General features: G+C 43.6%; 1 protein-coding gene across 1 annotated transcript in view; it reads right to left on the reverse strand.

The window, feature by feature from the left end:
- The window catches only part of TMEM67 (transmembrane protein 67), a 1,162,308-nt gene that overhangs the window by 436,513 nt on the left and 703,227 nt on the right, over nucleotides 1-22,568 (reverse strand). The window contains exon 15 of the mRNA XM_085605278.1: nucleotides 35-91. Within this exon, the coding sequence (XP_085461404.1) occupies nucleotides 35-91 (57 nt within the window). The remainder of the gene's footprint in view (nucleotides 1-34; nucleotides 92-22,568) is intronic.

Below are 22,568 nucleotides of genomic sequence, written 5' to 3' on the forward strand. Positions count from 1 at the left end.
AAAAACAAATATGTATCTGTGTATGGAAACTCACATCAGTCTGAATAAGTGCTTCTGACTGATCCATTTCATAATGAACCGAGTAGGAAACCTAAAATATAAAATACATGATCAATTATTTGAATACGTTGAGTTTGTGCAAATCAATGCCAGCATCCTAAAAGAAGTCTTAATAAAAGTAGTTAGTTTAGTTACAGGCCAAGATACAGTAGCAGTAGTATTATGCACTTTAAATGCTATGATTTTGGGATTATAAGGTTAATGTCGACCTGATAGAAAATGAATAACACTTTTGTCCACGGTAATCGTTTTTCTTTTTTTGACTTTGTCTTTATTGAGTTTCTCACAAAAAACGTATCAAAAACAATCAGTGCATAAATGCGGGTTACAAGTCAATGGGAATACCACTTCCTTATATCCAGACAATGCTATGTTCAACTGGGCATTACAGTGTTATACAGATCATAGTAAACTTAAGAGATCCAGTTGGAGAAACAGGATGGCAAGTCCAAGACATGAACCAATTAACATCTACATATACCAGCACACTTGGCAGTCACATTCAGTACGAGGCAACAAAGAAAAAGCAAGATTCTCAGATCTCATTTCCCGAGTCACCACCTTAGCTAGAGTCACCATCATTCTTGAAGTTATTAAGAACTAGCCCCCAGGTCATGATCTCTTCCTCGGCTTTCTCATCGGTACTGGAGAAGCATATATGGGTCTCCTCCGCTAAAGCACATTCGCACAGGTCCCTAATCCACAAATTAATCTGCAGCTGCTTGTCGCCCATCCAACCAATGGCTATTCTCCGTTTTGACGATTGCAATGCAAGCTGGGTGAGTTTGTAGGGGATCTTGTGACCTTTGGTCTTCTTCGCCGACCCAGAAAGCAAGCCAGCAGGGTGAGAGAGACTCCAATGCCAGTAGCCCTCACTGTGGTAGTCACCACCAGGCCAGATGTAAAAAAAAAGAGGCACCCAGATTCCCACAACACGAACAGCTAGCTCCGCTCAGCTGGCCTATCCCGTTCACGTGCCTAGGTGTCACATAGGTGCAGTGCTAGAAATTAAAAAGCAGTGATTTAAACCTGTGGTTACAGGACACCCGTCTCATCAACTCGCATGAGCAGGACCAGTCAGTGTCTGCGATAGACTCCCCCAAATCCCCAGTCCAGGCCCCGCGCGCTGCACAGGCGGATCTCTCCATGTTGCTCATACTGCACCATAAACAGTGATTAGGTGCCTCGCGTTTCCCAATTGGAGCAGCCTACCAAGCACCCGGGAGGCCTGAGGTGCAGCTGGAAACCAAGCCCACACCTCTCTTGCAGTATTCTTCAATTTGGCATCGTGAAGAAAATGGGCCAGTCCCACCCCAAACATCTCATGTGCCTCCTGGAATGAGATGAAAACCTCTACTGGGTACAATTCGCCCGCCACTGTGCATCCACCCAATCTTCCTTGTTCCATAGACATAGCCTTATCAATCTACTGAAAAGGAGTCAAGTCCCACAGACTGATCTCCTATCAAGGGGGGCTAAACGCAGCACCTTCATGACCACAGTTTTCCACACCGTCACGGTCTGTCGTACCAAATAAGGAACTGGGTGTTGAGTGCGTCGTCCCCTCCCAATATACCTGCGTATAATTTCTTTTCCCAGGTGTCTGAGTCGGCCAACCATTTTGCTACATGAAGTGTAATAATAAGTACATAAGCCTAAGAGGGCTAGTCTCCCATCATCCAAGTCACATTTAAGGACCGACAACACCACTAATCTGCGTTGCCCCGCCCATACTAATTGGGTAAGTAGGTTTTCCAATTTACGAAAGAATTGTGGCCTAAGTGGGAACAACGCATTCTGGACTGAACAGACAACGAGGGAGGAAGACCGTCTTTACCACTGCTGCCCTACCCATCACCGATAGGGGGGGTTATTCAGAAGGCTATAGAGGCATCCAATCGTTCCAGGAGGTTGTCCACATTCAGGCGTTGGAAAACAACCTCAGTATGGGCGATCTTTATGTCTAGATACGTGAACCCCTCAGTTTCCCACCGGAAGCCCACTCCAGAAGTCGGGTTGGTGGCGTCCCACCAGGCTCACAAGCAGAAACAGCCACTTACGCTCATTTACCCGAAGCCCAGACACCAGTACAAAGGTAGTGGGCAAGCCCATTAAAATCATCGGCACCAAGTATACCGGTTTGTGAACATATATTAGAGCGTCATCCGCATATAGGGAGACAACATGAAGGGAACTCCCTACTCGGATTCTGCACTGCACCAACTCCCCACGTAACAGCAATGCCAGGGTTTCAATCGTGAGAGCAAAAAGCAGGGTTGACATGGGGCATCCCTGTCTAGTCCCCCTCCCCACCGCCCATCGTTCCGAGCGGTCACTCCTTACTCAAATGCAGACCATAGAGCCAGCGTACAGAAGTCGCACCTAAATCCCATACCATTAAGAACCACCAGCAGATAAACCCGTTCCACGGTACTGAAGGCTTTTTCTAAGTCTAGGGAGACCAGAGCCAGCCCCCTGTTATCATCAATGGTTTCGTGTAGCACTAGTGAGCCTACTTAAATTAAATGCTGTACTGCAGGCCGGCAATTTTTATTTATTTGTGAATTTAATATAGTGCGAACGTGATCAAAAATTATCCGAGCGCTTTACAGATAAAGAACAACAATAATAACATAAGGTACAGAAAGGGTACATGTAAATATATATAGTAACAGTAAAAACACAAAAGACGTACAACGGGATATGGAGCAAAATAGCAACACGTGCCAGGGTTACATATAGTAAAAAATACACAACAATAACTGTATGAAAGAAGAGTCCAAAAGATAGTAGGATACAAGTGAGCAATAGGTCTGAGGTGAGAAAGGGAGGGGAGAGAAGAAGCATAGATTAGCCCGAAGTGGTGAAGGCATAGGGCATTTTAGCACTAGAGTTCAGGCAACGAAATCAGTAGCACGGGTAGAGAGAAAACAGAAGCGTATAGGGCTAGTGGCATATAAAGGCATAATAGCAGCCGTACCCGAGTTACATTAAAGGGAAAAGTAGCCGTACAAATCGACAGTAAAACAAGAAGGAGTACTATCAGCACTGTATAAAAAAAGTACTGAGGTAGTTGAGGAGGAAGGATGCAGGTTTTATCAACATGTACTTTTGGTATTATTTACTAATCCAACTTTTTAATAACTTAGTTGATATACTATCCTTGTTACAACTGTTAAACCCGATGGTTAACGTTCAGTTGGCTTACTCTGCCACCAAATCGAGTGTCTCCTGATACACATGTATCTTCAACAATCAGCATTATGCCAGCTTTCACGATTGCATCGTAAGTGTTTCCTCAGAAAGGGCCCTTATTTCCAGGTTGATTTTACTGGTACCCTCTAATACTTAACAGGAAGGTTGAGTGTTTTTACCACTTTAGGTCCTAAAAAAAACACAGGCAACCAACCGTGAGTATAACTTTAATTCTCACGTTCATGTTGTGGTTAGGGCACTATATTGTCTTCTCTTGATCCGATTAATTCCTTTCTTCTCCTTTTGTTCCCTCATTGCTTCGCAGATTTCCTGAATTGATTACAGATACCTCAGATATGGCTAAACAACATTGTTTTTCCTTTACTTACAACCAAATTTGTTGTTGAATCATTGTTCGTTTGCTCCCCAGGCAGCAATCATATTTGTTGTGCTTCATTTGTCCTGATGATGACCTCAAACTAAGGAAGGTTGAAATGCTGTCAACACAGACAGGCCGATAAATGGATGTTTATTGTGTCATGGTACATTCTTGAAACATTGGACATGCTCTATTCATGCACAATATGTTTCAATATGTCCTTTTCAATGTTTATTTTTCTGTTATGTGTGTAACTTTGCGCAGTTTACTTGTTCTTCACAAGCACTATCTGTTCACCTTGCACCTTTAGCACACTTGTGATCAATAGTTGATGCTGTCACCAATTGTATAATCCAAAATTGATCAAATACATTTGATTGCCAATTGTGTGGTCATATTTTCTTTGTGTTGTCACAACACAATGAATTATACAATATGTGTTTTCCTACTGATGCCCTATGGGACATTGTTGCTTGATATATATTTTACCCAGGTCTCACATGGGTGCATGGGTTACTCCTTCGGTATTCATTATGGCTTCTGCTTGTGTGTGCATGGTGTGTCCTCTATTGTGTACAAGTCATGGTGCCTGGGTGTGGGCTTCCATCTGTGCTAAAAATGATAGGGTTTACATTTTTAGGTGCCATGACATCAGTCTTGGACTGGTTCATGCTCTTCTTGTTTGACTTTCCTTTGACTGCCTGCTCCCGATTGGTGGTTGCCTTTCTCTAATCCTCCTACTGCGCATGGGTCATCAGTGGCCTCGATCCTCGTGGCCCTGCATCATAGCCCCTGTTTTAGCCATGTTACTGGATGTGTGTAATGATTTCCTTGGCCAGCGACTGGCTTTAGTTTACTTGGCTCACCATTTGACTCATGACGGTTGCTTCTTGCCAGCATCCACTGTTCTGGGGGACGTGAATTTATTAAAACTGTTGTTATGTTTTCTGCTGTTCATTCTTTCATTTTTTAATTTATTTATTTATTTTTGTGCCACAATAACACAAATATGAAACAAAATATATTGCACTTTTTACAATTCATGAACTCATATGATCTAGGGATGGGCGGAATTTGCGTAATTGCGTTACGCAAATCTCCACGAAACGGTAAAAAATCTCCGCGAACATGCAGAAATTCCGCGAACACGCGGAATTGCTTGTTCGCGATGCTTTTTTCCTGTTCACAGTTGCTGTTTGCGTGCTCGGGGAGAAATATCTTGCCAACACGCATTTTGAGAACGCGAACAAGAAAAGAATTCGCGAAGTCGCGGAAAGCAGAATTTTGGGCAATTTCGCGTTCTCCGCGGAACGCGAAATTACCGAAATTCCGCGAGCGGAACGGAATTTACCGCCCAGGCCTAATATGATCACTAAAAACACCCCAAATGCTAAGTCCAATCTTACGTTTCTTAGCCCCTTTAACAGATTATAGGCTCCACTCTAACTGAAATAAGTTATACATTTTTGCCCGCCAGCGTTCAAAAAGAGGAGGTTCAGGTTGTAGCCACACAGCCGAGCGACCGTCATAGCGATAAAAATAAAATGTCGATGTTTATACAAAGGAGTCCCCTTGTCAAGTCCTGAACCAATTCCCAAAAGCATCATGGTGGGAGTAATAAACAAAGACATAAATTTCTCGATCCCCGTAATATAAGTTGATAGTTTGACACAACTAAAAAAAACGTGCAAACTATCCACTGTATCTGCCCCACACCGAAAACATTTGCCATCATACCCTCCCCCCCATTTGGACATACGTGCAGGTGTATAATACAAGTTAAAGGCAGTTTTGAAGAATTGCACTTTTAAATTCGCAGAGAGTAACACTTCCTTAGATCTCATAATGGCGTCCTCTATACATACATTATCTACCCCCAGTATTGTAGAACATTTAGTATTATATTTTCCTAAATCATCTGCTCTGTAAGATAACACTATCCTATATAACACACCAATCTTTTCCTGACGCCAAACAGCCTCAACTACTATATTAGCTGTTAAATATTTCCGGTTTATAAAATCTCTAATTTGAAGAAATTTGAGATTTTGACAAGTTATATTGTCTAGCTAATTCTTCATAAGACATAAGGGGTCCACCAGAAACAAAAAAATCCCCTAATTGAGAGACACCTTTCTTCCTCCAGGTAAGTGCTACACTGTCCCAAAGAATTGGGGGAAGAATTTATACAGCATCCATAGGGGTATATTGAGATAATTTCTCTATTAAGCATAATTTGCAAATTCTCTTCCATACTTTAAAAGCAGAATCCAAGACTTTAATCCTAGTTCGCTTAAAATAGCTGCCATCAAATTGTTTAAAAAAACACTGTCGTACCTCCGACCCTAATAACATCTGAAAAATCGAAGGGGCCTCTGCCCTATTCATAATATCCTCCCCCGTCAATAGAATACGCATCTTTAACAACAAACATACATAAAAATATAAGACAAAATCAGGAATGGCTAAACCACCTCGTTCAACTGGTAGCGTCATGAATCTGGTAGCATGTCTAGGTTTTCCGGCGGCCCAAAGAAATTTAGCGCATATAGATTGTAAATGTTGAAGTTGGGCCCCTGTCACTTCCAATGGTATTGACCTAAACAAATATAAAACCTTCGGTAAAACATTCATTTTGATGATGTTGCATCTACCTATTAAAGTAAGTTGTAGATGAGCCCAATTATCTAATGATTCCTTAATATTACGTAATAGCGCAGTCCAATTAGCATCAACAACTTCCAGCATCGATGATCTTATCCTAATACCCAGATATGTGACTTCTTTTAACACTCTGTCATCATTAAGTACAAGATTATCAGTACATAATATTTGAGTTTTTGTGACATTCAGTAAATAACCGGATACCTGACCAAAAAACACAGCTAACTGCTCAATCTCTTGGAGAGCAGAATATGGGTCAACCGAAGTCACTGCGATATCATCAGAGTAAGCAAACACCGAGTATGGAATATTTTGTACTACAAAGGGCTTGATCAACAGGCTATTACCTAAGTGCTCAATAAATGGATTAATGTATAAGGCAAAAAGCAATGGTGAACAAGGGCAACCTTGCCTTGTGCCTCTAGTTGTGGTAAATATTTCATTACCGGTACTATTTTTTATGCGGTAAAGTCTAGTAAGAATAACTCAGTAAATATAAGAGGCAGAATCCGTGGTATTAGAGGTTCTAAAAGGCTTTATTCCTCTACAAAGGAAATACAATTCGAATTGCAGGCTTCAAATTCCATCACCACGAAAGTTCAGGAAGGAAGGCCATACATTATTGACAGGTAATGGTATTTATATGGAAAGCATTACATTAAGACAGATGCAAGAGGCGTAACAGCTGATAATACAGATAAAATATGCATACGTAACTAAAAAAGGCGGACATATAGGCGTAACTTAGTAAACGTCATTATACATGATGTCACAAGTGGGTGGATCCATAAGAGAATCCTGCAATGTCAGCAGAAATATTTGGCAGAGATGCGCGCGCAGCCGCATGACGTGTGATTGACGTGCAACTAGAGGGTGAAGGGGACTTGACATTTAGCTCTACATGTGGAGACAGAAGTCTGGGGGGTCATGTCAACCTAATCCCAAATCATATCTAATATCTTATGTTTAAAGAACTGTATTATCCAAAAGGAAAGGTCTCTCGGACGGAGTCTATTCTATACTGACTGTTAGTGCGTGTACAAGCGTCTAAGTGTCTACATGAGATGCGAGGGGGCAGGAATATTCCATGGTAACAGGGGCTATGAATTACTTGCATGAGGACAGCGAGGCCTGGCCCTTAGCACGGTAGCCGGGAGAATGTTTACCTAAACTACTAGACAGGAATGCATCGGATGAGGAGCGGAGCAGATAATCTTGAAGGTGAAATACAGTTTTTGGCAGGCAACAGGCTGGATCAGGCACCGTTAGCCGCGCAGGGAGTAGGACAAAGTTCATGGATACAGATGCGGGCTCAGACTGGAGCTTTCAGAGGCAGAAGGCAGGAAAAGGCTTGATGGCAGAATTCAGGGCCTACTCGCCTGAATCTGTAAAATGTGGAAAGTGAACCACATAAAGTCGGTGGCCTTTCATACTTAGGAATGGAATATCTGACCCATTCATGGCGGATCTGAAAGAGGACATGTTGACGGTGGACGCACATATATTTGCGTCTTCAAAACTGGAACTGGAGGGAACATACATGTACTTATAGCATGCACATGGAGCCGTTGGGGTCTACGATAGGGGACATAACTGATCACAAAATTCATATTTCCTCATTCCCTCCTTGTCCCCTACGGACCCTCAGGAGATATCGATCTTCATCAACCCATCGATCTGTTCATATAGCATCATTTGTTCTTCTTTCTTCTTCCGGGATCTTGAACGAAAACTTGGATGTGGGATACACGATGTGGCACACAGACCACAAATCGCTGGCCCACATTGTAGACATAAGCAGCAACTGAATAGTATGAGAAAGCCAATACCTAGGAAGGATAGGATCCTCCATCCCCAGGCTGACAACACGCTCCAAAACCAACTGGACCAAGTCCAGGTGCCTGGACTCTGGTGTATCTGGCTCACAATCTTATGGAGGCGAGTTATGGCTTTATATACTGACGGCGAATTTTCTGGTATGAAAACACAGCAACTTGATCCGATGACCCTACAAGCTCCGCCCCTATCGGCCAGGATGACGTCAAGGACAAGACGATTTTGAAGCACAACAATCCGCATAGCAGACTGCTCTTCTGTTAAATTGCCTAAGGCGGAAGTAGTCTCGTTCACTACTGCTTCAAGGGTTCTAGTTAATCTACGTATCAGCTTACTATTAGTGACTGTACCTATATAGGGAAAGAAACCTTTATTGAAATCTGTGTATTGCTCCCATGCTGTTTCAGTGTAATCGACAATTGGGAGATCTCTCTGCTGTCTATTGTGTACTAAATGGGTATGTCTGTGATAATCAGGAGGGGCTAAAAAGACAGGTGGCAGAAGGAATGCTATGTAACAGGTACCATCCCAATCTAGAGGTAGACGTATATATGCGGTCTGGCCACATATGAAGTAGGAATGACGGGAAGCTCTAAACGTAGACTTGCCTTGATCACTGAATTTTATTACAGTGGTGCATTTACTATGGCCCATGTGTATGGAACCATTCTTTCTTACACATAATTCCCCTTTAACTGGGAATACTAACATGGCGGGCAAGATTGGTGTAGCTTCAGATTCAACGTTCAGGATCATGAGGTTAAGTGTAAAATTACCCAATCCATATACTTCATTTTCTAGATCAGTTCCTGTTCTTTTGGGAAGTCCCTCCTTGTTAGGGTAGCAGACTTTAAGCAAGACTAGGTTCAGGTTTCCCCATACCCAGTTGTCTTGATAAACTACTGAATTTGAATCTAGGGAATCAATCAAACTAAACCATGCTCCACAGGAGCCATTGTGTGTGAACGGATATGGAAAGAGGGGCAAAACTCCCTTATAGTTCTGATAGGGAGGGAGTCGGCCACATATCCAACAATTTGTAGCATTGCTGGTCTGATGGGAATGATGTAACATACTAATGAATGTGTTGTTGCGCAGCGCAAATCTATAGGACAACTCATGCGGAGGTAATTCACTAAAAGAATGTTCAGCAGTAACATTGTAAGCACGTTTAGAAATAGGGTAATACATATGAAGCAATATACTAGTTAGAATGATCAGAAAACTTAGAAGAAACAAAATTAATAATGTTACTGTGCAGTGACTACGAAGTGATTTACAATACGCATGCTTTTTAAGCTGCATCTGTTGATTTCTTTCTCTATTCCGGTCTAGAGGATACATGTCAGAGACAAATTCAACCGATTCACCTTGGAGAGGACTTAAACAATCAAATTGTCTGACTTGCTAGACCTTAATTTCAGTTTATAAAGTTCCGTTTTTGACTGTTCAACCAAGGGGAGCTTTGAGTCTGTCTGTGAGGGAATGCAGGGCTGAGTGTTCACACTGGACGGTAGTCCATAAAATTTCTTGATATGACTCGAGTGCAACCACCCTTTACGTCCCTCGATCTTCACAGCTGTCCTTGTTGTTAGTAGAACAAGTTTTGGCGATTTCCACCTAGGCTCCAGTTGGGTCTTCCGGTCGAAATTCCGTACCAGAACCAGGTCGCCTGGAACCACGTCATGGGGCTTCACCTCAGTGTTATCGGGAAAAGCTGCAGCTACCTGTGAACGACAAGATTGTAGTGCAGACATCAAGGAAGCCAGGTAATCTGTCAGCATATTACAGTAAACATCAGTGATTTTGCGAGGTATAGGCGTCCCCCACATATTTGGTGGTCTACCGAAGATCACCTCGTACGGGGATAGCCCTGTTCGAGAATGTGCTACCATTCTCATGTAAAAGAGTGCAACTGGTAAGGCTACTATCCAATCGACACCTTTTTCTCTACATATTTTGGACAATCTAATTTTCAGAGTTTGATTATGGCGTTCCACGAGACCTGCTGCCTCGGGATGTCGGACACAGTGGAATTTCCATTGGTAACCTAACAAAAGTGAAACGTGTTTCATCAGTTCGGATGAGAAAGGCTGGCCGTTATCTGAGTAGACAACACGTGGCAAGCCATACCGTGGGAAGAATTCTCGAACTAACTGTTTGGCAGTAGTCGGGGCAGTGTAATCTGAAACCGGGTAGGCTTCTGTCCAACGGGAAAGAGCACAGACAACTACGAGAACATATTTGAATCCTCGACATCGTTCCATCTGGATATAATCCATCTGGAGGACTTCAAAAGCATGATCGGGAGATTGAAATCCACCCTGCTCTACGGGGATGCTTTTACCTGGATTAAACTGACAACATATCATACAGGTACGTACTTTCTGTTTGGCTGCTGCTCGTAAGTGTTTGTTGAACCAAATGTGTTGAATACTGTCTAGCATAGCTTTTTCTCCTAGGTGCGCTGGACTATGTATTGTGTTAATGATGACTTGAACCATGGAGTCGGGAAGAAACCATATAGATTTTTCCTTCGTCATCCATCCTTGATCCGTTTGGATCCCTCCTAATTCAGTCCATTTCTTTATTTCTTCTGGTGTAGCATGTGTCTGTATGTCAATTACATCAAGGGTGGGATCCTTAACTGTCATGCAATGTGTTGGTGTCGGAACTATTGTCTTTGTCGCGTCAGTTGTATGAGTCTGGTTCTGAGCAGTCTGTTTAGCTGTTCTGTCAGCTAGGTCATTACCCTGAGAAATGATATCGGTAACTTTTGTATGGGCTTTGCATTTCATAATCGATATTGCAGTAGGTAGATGAATCGCGTCTAATAGGGCTTGAATGAGGGGTCCGTGTTGGATGTGGGCACCGTGAGAAGTTAAATAACCTCTCTCTCGCCACAGTACGCCGAAGTCATGGACGACTCCGAATGCATAACGTGAATCTGTGTATATGTTGACTTTCTTATTTTTGGCTTGAATACAGGCTTGTGTCAGAGCAATGAGCTCTGCTGCTTGGGCTGACAAAGTGTTAATACAATTTGTTTCAACGACTTCAGTGTCTGTTGTGACTGCGTAAGCGGCCACTAACTCTCCTGTACTTGTTCTCATACATGACCCATCTACATACAATGTCAAGTCTGGATCTGATAAAGGGATATCTGTCAAGTCTTGTCTGGGTTTCGTCGTGATAGTAATGACTTCAATACAATCATGTGCTAATGGATCTGTTCCATTTACTGGCAAAAGTGTGGCAGGATTTAACGTATTACAACGTCTGATTTCTATGTGTGGCTGAAACAATGTCAATTCGTAACCGGTGAGTCTCGCTATAGTCAAGTGTTGTGTTTGTGTGCGGTTCAAGAGAACCTCTACTGCGTGTGGTACTTGTACTGTCAATTGATGTCCTAACACTATGGCATCGCTTTGTCTGATTGCTAAAGCTGTTGCTGCCACCGATTTCAGGCACGCAGGAAGAGCCTGAGCTACTGGATCTAATGTACTAGAGAAATAAGCACATGGTTTGTGTGATCCTGCTTGTTCCTGAGTGAGTACTGACAAGGCAGTACCGTCGCGTTCTGTAACAAAGAGTGTAAACTGTTTACTGTAACATGGTGTTGCTAAAACAGGTGCTTGGCATAAAGCTTTCTTTAAGCTTTCAAAGGCGTGTGTATGTTCTTGAGTCCAAGGGAGGACAGTCGATGTGGCTGCCTCCTGTGTTGTCAACTGGATGAGTGGTTTTGCTAGAAATGCATATTGAGGGATCCACTGCCTACAGTATGAAGTGAGACCTATAAAAGCCCGCACCTCCTTTTGTGTCTTGGGTGGTGGCATGTTAGCAATTAACTGAATGCGGTCGGGTGTAAGCTGTCTTCCCTCCTTGGACAGCGAGTGCCCAAGGTAAACAACTCGATTGACACAGAATTGCAGCTTAGAAGGGGACACCTTGTGCCCCTTGTCGGCCAGAAATTTTAAAACCGTCAGTGACGCTGTTTCACATTCAGGTTCGCTTCGGGCGGTGATCAGCAGATCATCGACATATTGAAGCAAGGCAGTGTTAACTGGCATGTGGATACTGTCAAGTTCTCGTTTCAGTGCTTGGCTATAGATGCTGGGGCTTTCTGTAAATCCTTGAGGTGCGCGTGTGAATTTAAAACTTCGTCCATTTAAACTGAATCCGAACAGATATTGACTTTCCGGATCTATTGGGACGCTGAAGAAAGCATTCTTGAGATCAATTACAGTGAAGAACGTTGCTTCTGAGTCAATAGCAGTTAGTAATGAAGAGATATCTGGGACCACAGGGTATTGTGGTACAATACATTTATTTAATTCGCGCAGATCAATAACTAATCGATATACTGGTGGTGCTTTTGGATCCGTTCTTTTAAGAATCGGAATTATCGGGGAATTGCATACATTGGAGTCGGTTTCGACAACCACTCCTTGTGCAATGAGCTCGTCAATGATTTGCAGCAAAGCCACAACAGCATCTGGTGGTAACTTGTATTGTCGCATTCGTGGTAGTACTACTCCTGTTTTTAGTGTGACACGATATGGTGTAATGTTCATGCAACCAACATCAGTGGGGCCTTGTGCCCATAAATGTGTAGGTAAATTCTGCAGCCGGTGATCCATGTCTCTGGACACGTAGTGACCTTTAAAGTCACGTAAAAATAGTCGTACTCCTTCCGGAGAACAACATATTATGGCTCCTAGAGCTTTCAATGTTTTTATACCTAACAAGTTTTCTGGGCATGATTTAGTAAGCAATAAATCTGTAGTACGTGTCAATGGACCAACCGTGAGTGGAAGAGGTTGTGTTACGTCATTAATTATAGGTTTTCCTGAGAATCCAAGGGAAATATTTTGTGAGCCTGAGAGGGGTGCCCCTGGAACTTCACTGCGTCGTATAGTTGTTCTGCTTGCCCCTGTATCAAGTAAAAACTTTCTGTCTTCCCCTAATAGTTCACTATGTACATAAGGTCCCTCTTGGTCTACAGGAACCTCGATAAGGGGTAAGCCAACTTCCCTCTCTAGGCTATTTCATGTGTATCGCTGATAATCGGGATAATCTGCTTGTGCATACTGATACATCTGTTGTGTCGTTGCTTGTGTGGCAGCAATAGGCTGCGCTTGTGGTGGTGCTACGGTCTGTTGTGGAGCTGCCTGTTGCGGAGCTAGTTGTTGCGGAGCTGACCTAGATTGTACATGCTGAGGGATTTGTTGTTGATTCTGATCCTGTCTAGGTGGACGTGGTCTTTCCTGGGTTCTACCTGTGGCAAAATTATGTTTCAGGACTGGACAATCGTGTATATAATGACCTTGTTGTTTACAATAGTTGCATGTCCCTTTCAATAAACACAATAATGAACAACCATTCACACCACAATATATAGAACGTATTAAAACATTTAACATTTAACAGTTTTACGAACGATGATAACTAATAGAAAACTAGTTACTGACATAATACTGACACTAGATAATACTTATTTATATGCAAGACATACTAGATATACTGCTAAACAGTACAGATACACTGCTGAAACAGTGCAGACCGGATTTGTGTACCCAAACCCGTCTTGACCGGCACAGGCTATGTGCACGTTAAATGCCTCCCCGGCAATGGTACTCACCGGGTAGCTCGGAACGGAAGGCCTCAGAACTGAACTGAAACTGGACCGGACTGGACTCGACTGGACTCGGAACTTCGCAACCTGGTGGGCCTCTGTATACCTCGGATCTTGCTCTCTCAGCTAGGCTCTGGTCGGGATACTTCGCACTTCTCACCGCCTCGTCTGGGTGTTGATCGCAGCCTCAGTCGCCCCCGCTTGGCCGGAGGGAGATACAGGAAATCCTGCGGGTACGCGTTTTTGTCCGTTCAGCTGTGGCAAGAGACCGGGCCTGCAACGCACCTCCGGCGCGTGAGATGAGAAAGTGTCCCTGTTCGGGCGCCAATTTATGTGGTAAATATTTCATTACCGGTACTATTTTTTATGCGGTAAAGTCTAGTAAGAATAACTCAGTAAATATAAGAGGCAGAATCCGTGGTATTAGAGGTTCTAAAAGGCTTTATTCCTCTACAAAGGAAATACAATTCGAATTGCAGGCTTCAAATTCCATCACCACGAAAGTTCAGGAAGGAAGGCCATACATTATTGACAGGTAATGGTATTTATATGGAAAGCATTACATTAAGACAGATGCAAGAGGCGTAACAGCTGATAATACAGATAAAATATGCATACGTAACTAAAAAAGGCGGACATATAGGCGTAACTTAGTAAACGTCATTATACATGATGTCACAAGTGGGTGGATCCATAAGAGAATCCTGCAATGTCAGCAGAAATATTTGGCAGAGATGCGCGCGCAGCCGCATGACGTGTGATTGACGTGCAACTAGAGGGTGAAGGGGACTTGACATTTAGCTCTACATGGGGAGACAGAAGTCTGGGGGGTCATGTCAACCTAATCCCAAATCATATCTAATATCTTATGTTTAAAGAACTGTATTATCCAAAAGGAAAGGTCTCTCGGACGGAGTCTATTCTATACTGACTGTTAGTGCGTGTACAAGCGTCTAAGTGTCTACATGAGATGCGAGGGGGCAGGAATATTCCATGGTAACAGGGGCTATGAATTACTTGCATGAGGACAGCGAGGCCTGGCCCTTAGCACGGTAGCCGGGAGAATGTTTACCTAAACTACTAGACAGGAATGCATCGGATGAGGAGCGGAGCAGATAATCTTGAAGGTGAAATACAGTTTTTGGCAGGCAACAGGCTGGATCAGGCACCGTTAGCCACGCAGGGAGTAGGACAAAGTTCATGGATACAGATGCGGGCTCAGACTGGAGCTTTCAGAGGCAGAAGGCAGGAAAAGGCTTGATGGCAGAATTCAGGGCCTACTCGCCTGAATCTGTAAAATGTGGAAAGTGAACCACATAAAGTCGGTGGCCTTTCATACTTAGGAATGGAATATCTGACCCATTCATGGCGGATCTGAAAGAGGACATGTTGACGGTGGACGCACATATATTTGCGTCTTCAAAACTGGAACTGGAGGGAACATACATGTACTTATAGCATGCACATGGAGCCGTTGGGGTCTACGATAGGGGACATAACTGATCACAAAATTCATATTTCCTCATAGTAATAACAACAGGGTCCGAGAATAGGCCCATTGAAGCGATCCTAGCGATCGGTGAAGTGTACAGTACCTGCAGGGCAGTCATAAACTTCTTACCAAAACCCATTCAACACATCAATTCCCACAAGTACTCCCACTCCATACGATTGAATGCCTTCTCCGCATCCAATAAAATTAACCCCAGATCCCGTTTCTCTGTCTGAGCAACATCAAACAATGTCAATACCTTATTTACATGCGTGACAGTCCCTCGTGATGGTATAAAGCCATGCTGATTCTGTGAAATTAATGAATTAATAATCTTAGAAAGACGGGAAGCTAAAATCTTTGAATAAATTTTACCATCAGAATTTAATAAAGAAATCGGACGATACGACCCCACCAATTCTGGGTCCATGTCCTTTTTACTGAAAACCACTAAGTTGGCTTCTGCCAAAGATTTAGGGGCATATCCATCCTGAGCGGCCATGACTGTGTTCAGCAAATAATTTTTTAATAAATCAAAAAAATGTTTAAAAATCTGCACCGGTAACTTGTCAGGTCCGACAGCCTTCCCTGAAGCTAAACTGTTAACTGCGAATTCTAGTTCTCCCATCGCAATTGGACATTCTAACTGCGCCGCCTCAGCAGAGTCTAAATATGAGATAGCCCCATCCAAAAACCTACCGAATTCAATGCCCTTCTCTACCTGTTTTGAATAAAGCTCCGTATAAAACTGATGAAAACAGCTAGGATCCCTGCAGGTTCCTGGCAAGCTATTCCCGCTTTGTCCTTTACTACCTTAATACAGCGCGCAGATTCGTTCATACGCAATTTTAATGCTAAGCACCTACCGACTGCTTCACCATACTTTTTTCATACAGATTTTGTTTTTTATACACCAAATATTTTCTGGCATTCTCTATATTCCAAATTCCCTGAATTTTTGCCCGGGATCTAGCAACAGCATCTTCTAACTCCGATATATTACTGCCTTGCAAAGTTATACCCCGAGTTAATTTACCCTCCGCATCTCTCAAGGCAGAGTATAACATTTGCATCTCTGATTTCCTCTTTCTTTCCTGATTAACGCTAAAGCTTAATACCTCCCCTCTAAAACATGCTTTTTCGTGTCCCACACAATTGCGCTATGAGCCGAGTATCTATTGTTCTGAAAAAATTCATTAATCCAGCGAGACATATGTTCTTTAAAATCATCATTTAAACATAATTTCCTATCAAATGAAAATAATTTGGGAGGTGCATAACAACCAGCAGCAGCAATTTCTAATACAATTGGTGAATGATCCGAGGATATCCTCGGATACATTTAAATCCAAGCCTCTATCAAAGAAACACTGGGTGCAAAAAAATAATCCAGTCGTACCATCTTTTTATGGGGAGAAGAATAGAATGTATAGCCTGGGTCTAACGGATGTAATTTACCCCACACATCCACAATACCATGATCATTTACCAAATTATATAGGGTGTGGTACTGTAAATTTCGGAACCATGTTGGTAGCACGGTCCTACCAGGCCGATTGTGATATCAGCGGACCGCAAATGACTAATGCGGTATGTATGAGTGTTTTCGTCACGTTTCCTCGATGAATTCACCGTGTATACGATACTACATATTAGACCCTCGGGTTCCATTTTAGAATGGTAACCATTTTGTGGTTGCCCTCACATAGGCTGCGCATTAAGGCCATGCCTAGGCCTAATGGACACGCAATCCTCCTGTGACTTCTTTGTGACCTGTGAAAACTGACTCCGCTGCCCGAGGTCAGTCCTGTCCGGCCGGTTCCTTTTACTGCGGCCAAATGGGATTAGCATCAGGGCCCGGCACATCATAAAGTCGTGCATCCCACACGAACCCTGACTAATCTCTTTCACACCTGACTCTGTTTCCTACTTTATGGCTTGTTTTACGAGAAGGGGGTGCCCGTTTAATTGGGGTCTGCTGATATCTGATGAGGGTTCTGAGCCTCGCTGGGTAAATAATTATGGGCTGACCGAGCTGAAATGTGGGATTATCATCATGACTTTGCTCTTTCTTTGAAGCGAAAATATGTGAATGACCACTTGTAAAATAGGGGCGGTGTTGCCCAGAGCGTAATATTCTGTATATAAGAAAAGACTGTTTTTTGGTTCAGGAGCAGTCTCCTGAGAACATACACCGTGCTGTACTTCTCGGATACCTGTGATTGGTCTGCAGCCAATAAATACGATCTTTGACTTCACCTAGAAGACTCTGTGTTTCTGTAGTCTGAAACAGGAAGAACTCGAAGTCTTCGGGTGTGTCCCCTGGCACCGCTGGGTTGGTTTTGAAAAACCCAGTACTTCAGTTGGCGCCCAACGTTGGGTGATTTCAGCGGTACCGGTCTAAGCCAGAGGTTCGTGAGGAGCTTCGTGTGAAAATTCTGGAAGAAGGCCGCCACTTCATCGACCCCTGCATGTCGACGTGGTCCGAAAGTCTTTACTGTGTGGTTCTCCGCGTCCCGACGGCTACGAAGGACTGCTGCCCTGACTATCGCCCTGTTTTGGACCCTTGATGATTTGGTAGAGCGAAACGATTTAACGAGTCTTCTGGTGACGTCATCGATACCTCAGTTAAGTATAAGTGGAGCGTCTCCCAGTCCTTAGTTTGGTTCTTAGTATGGTATCCCTTTGGGATCGCTTTGATTTGGAACTTGCAAGTGCCAAAGCCGAAGGACTCGTGTATTCACGAGACTATCGTATTCGATAATCCTTTGAAGTTTGAAACTAGACTAGTGAGCGAAGATGCCTGGTTCTAGTATATTTGGAAATTTGTTTTGTCTGGGTTGTAATAAGGACTCCCGATTAGAGGATTCGTGTCCGGTTCCTCCAATTGGAACTCCAACTTATGAGCTTTATGTGAAACATGGCGTGGGCCCCATTACGTACAATGAAGTATGGATCCGATACACCAGGAAAGATGGTGATTTAAAATGGCCCCAATATGGTAGTTTCGACACAGAGATTCTGGATAATCTAGAGGTTAAATTATTTAAAAAGAAAGCCCGGCCGGCGATGTTTGATTCTTTCCGCCTATGGCGAAAGGAAGCCAAACAGAAAGAAATCAAATTGGCAAAGAAAAATAAAAGAGAGAGAGGTATGTCGATAATGCAAGCAGCTTTGCAGTTGAAAGATAATGAAGAAGAACAAATGAATGAGCAGTTGCGAAGGCAACGTAAACTAGTGATTGATAAATGTTACCCAGTTTTGCCGCCCCTTCAGCAAGATGCGTCAAAAGAAAAGGAGAAAGATCCCCTAATGTCACATTTGCTGAGTTCGCCACCCCCGAGTGCTACAGCGCCTCCGCAACCTTTAAATGCACAGCCTCCAGTTAATTTGCCGCAAGCCTTCCCGCAGCCGCCAGCTCCTCCTCAGCCGGCTCCTATCCCTACAGCGCAGCCCTCTCACGGGCCGCCGATTTCGCTACCTATCTCTTCTGCGCTTCCTGCGACTTTACCTAGTACATCAGCTGCCTCTCTCGGCGCTCTTCCTGATACGACCCCTGTACCTGTATCTGCACCCAGTTTTTCTTCCCTCTGTCTTTCCCCCTGTTCTTGCCTCAACTTCACCTTCTACACGACAACGAATAGCTAGTGCGGTCACTAGTTTTATATCGCCTCTCTTTGGGTCATCTAGTACGACCCCTGGTTCACAACGTAAGCAGTTGCGTAGTCAGCTGCCTGGTTCCGAAGAGAAAGAAGTATTAGACCGCATGGCACATAAATGGATTGTTTATCCTTCAAGATACGATGTAAGGTCTGTTGTAAATGTTTTTCATCAATGGGAAGCACCAAAACAGAGATACGTTTGAGAAAATGTGTGAATTCCTCTGTGAGGAATTGGAAGATCATGGTTTAGATTCAAGCCCGCAGGAGTTGTGCCGTGTACGATTTGAATTCGAAAAGGGCACGATTGTGGGTCCCGATGTTGAAAAAGCGGTTGCGACATTGTTGTCTTTCAGGATAGAGGGTCCTTCTCAGTCATTGATGGAACATGACTCCTCTGATAAAAAGGTAAGACAATACCCTATGAGAGAAGTCCCTCCGGTATGGAAGGACGCGGTTGCGGCTGATGCCACTAACGGTATTGCTGCTATGCCAGCTCATTTTCAGCGTGTTTGGGTACATGTTCCTTGGAAGCGATCTGAAGTTTTAGCCCTTAAGCAGGCCTTGCCTGACCCCCGTAAAAACCCTGCAGGATATTATAAGGAGTTATCACAGACCACAGAATCGTGTGTCATGAATCTAGCTGACATAGATATGTTGTTCGGAAATGTTGTTCCGCAGCCTTTATGGGGATCGATTCGTAATACAGATCATGCTGCAGAACTAGGCGACACATGGGCTAATATCATTGCTACAGACACTAGACAAGTTGGTGGTGCGAAACCTGAGCCCTTAGTAGCACAACTCCCTGCTAGAACTATTACCTACATGAAAACTTTAATGCCCGCGATGCGTGTGAATTGGGATAAATTAACCGCATGCAAGCAGAAGAAAGATGAGTCAGTGTCTGATTTCTTCACCAGGTTTGAAGAAACATTTATCGACCACAGTGGTCAGGACATGAGTACGGAAGGTGGTCAACGGTTATTTGTTGATAAATTCGTGCATAATTTGCTTCCCGGGTTGTGCAAGAAATTAAAAGATTCAGAGAGCTCTTGGGTTGTTTCCTCTTCAGCGCAAATACTGGCTACTGCACAGTATTACGAAAATAGGGATAAAGACGAGAAGGACAGAGCAGACACAAAAACAAAAGAATTAAAGACGAAGGTTCTGTTACAGCAGGCCTACCCACCACGCAGTAGTCAGAGTAACTATCAGCAACCTCAACAGTTTCAAAGAAACATGCAAAGGTTCGAATATTCCCAACCGCGTGTTCCTGTAGGTCCCAATCAATGTTCGTATTGTAAAGAAGAAGGTCATTTTAAGTATAGTTGTCCTATATTGTTGCAGCGTACGAATAATGCTTATGGCACAAGAGGTAGAGGTGGTCAGCAAACTCCTAGAGGTAGAGGGCGTGGAAATGTTCCCCAGACCGCGCGTCCTCTTCCGCCTCAAAATACGATGAATAGTTTTGATCAGCAAGCCAATGCAACTGGTAGGACGGCTCAGTACTATAATAACGACTATTATGCAGAAGATGAAAATGTGGAAGGTAATGATTACTAGGACAGCCATAGACAAAGAGAGGGAGTTGTTTCAGTGCCAGTGGATCAGAGTGGACCGTATGTCAAGGTGACTACAGCGGGTGTGTCAGAGCCTTTTCTATTGGATACTGGTGCTGCAAAGAGTTCCATTATGCACTCAAAACTCCCTGGCGCGCCTTTGTCTGGCGAAATGAATGTTTCAGTAGGTTTTTCTGGCGCCCCGGTTAGGAACCCGATCTCTAGTCCAATGCCCCTTTCTGTTGGACCTTGTGAGCTGAGGTTGTGGTGAAAACCTGTTAGGATTGGATTTGTTAAAGAGGTTACATGCGACATTATATTGTTCTCCCTCAGGAGTACAACTTACATTGGGTAGGAAAGTGATTTCTCCAATGTATTTGTCGAAGAATAAACTGCCAGCTGAATTGTCGTCTCTTCCAGATGTCCTTTGGGCTACCGGTCCTAATGATGTGGGCCTCTTGGAAATACCGCCATATGTGGTCACTTTGAAAGCCAATGTTAAATTGCCACGCATTCCCCAGTATACGATCTCTAATGAAGGTGAGAAAGCGTTGTTAGCGATTATCTATGATTTGATTGAAAAGGATGTAATTGAAGAGACAAGAGGCAACGTTTGCAATAGTCCTGTTTTGCCTGTTTTAAAACGTACTGACCCTTCTCAGCCACCTGTTTACAGGTTTGTGATCGATCTTAGAGAGGTCAATAAGATAGTTGTGCCACAGTTTCCAGTTGTCCCTGATATAACTGCCTTGTTAACTATGATTCCAGCTTCCGCTGCTTGGTTCTCAGTGATCGATTTAAAGAATGCTTTCTTTAGCATCCCGATTGCAGAGGAGAGCAGGGATATTTTTGGTTTCAGTCTAGGAGGTCGAAGCTTCCGTTTTAAACGCGCTCCACAGGGCTACTGTGAAAGTCCATCAATATACAGTCAGGCTTTAAAAGTGCAGCTTGATGCAATTGTTTTACCTAGTGGTGCTACCCTTATTCAGTATGTTGACGATTTACTAATCGCTGCGGATACTGAGGAGATTTGTAAAGAAGCTACCTTGTCATTGTTGCGTCATTTGTCAACCTTTCATCACAAAGTGTCTCTCTCAAAACTGCAATATTGTCGACAAGAAGTGACCTACTTAGGTCATCTCTTATCGAAAGAGGGAAGAAAACTGCCCCCAGAAAGAATTCAGGCCATTGCACAATTGAGCGTGCAAAGAACACAGAGAGAAGTGCGTGCTTTCTTGGGTATTACTTCATACTGTAGGCAGTGGATCCCGAGTTTTTCTTTGCTGGCAAAACCTTTGATAGCATTAACATGTAAAGATACACCGAATCCCGTCCCGTGGTCTGAAGAGTGTCAGAAAAGTTTTTCAGAATTGCGTAATGCATTATGTTCAGCTCCTGTGTTGGGTACCCCCGACTACAGTAAACCCTTTACATTGTATGTTTATGAGAAGGAAGGTTGCGCATTGTCAGTGTTAACACAGTCTTTTGGAGACAAACAGCGTCCATGCGCGTATTTTTCGTCGATTTTGGATCCGGTAGCTAAGGCATTGCCGAGTTGCTTGAGAGCCACAGCGGCAGCAGCTGTGTCTATTCGACAGTCTGCTGGGTTAGTAATGAATAACACGTTGATTGTAATGGTTCCGCATGCAGTGGACACGTTGTTGAACAGGACCAAGTCACAGCACTTAACTAGTGCTCGATTGTCAGGTTATGAGTTAACGAACAAGTTACTTACCTTCGGTAACGATGTATATGTAAGAAACATTAGTTAGTTAGATTCCTCACTTTAGAATATCCCCAGGCGTCAGACTGGATCCGGAAGATTTTTCGTCAGCAATACGCGTTGCTAGGCGTCGTCTGCTGCTCCGCGTCCGTCGTTGGCGTCGTGCGCCGGAATGACGTCGGAGTACTTAGACGCCGCCCTCGCGCGCTGACGTCAGTTCTTGTACATAGCTTTCCGCGCCAGGAACGCAGAGCCATGCAAGAGACTGACACTGGTGCCAAAAATAAATCTAGGGGCCTGAAAAGGACACCCTTAACCCTAGATGTCAGTTCGCAGAACGGGGAGGATGGGTGGGTCGGTGAG

This window comes from Triturus cristatus, chromosome 5_1 (assembly GCF_964204655.1).
Source record: "Triturus cristatus chromosome 5_1, aTriCri1.1, whole genome shotgun sequence".
Taxonomy (NCBI): Eukaryota; Metazoa; Chordata; class Amphibia; order Caudata; family Salamandridae; genus Triturus; species Triturus cristatus.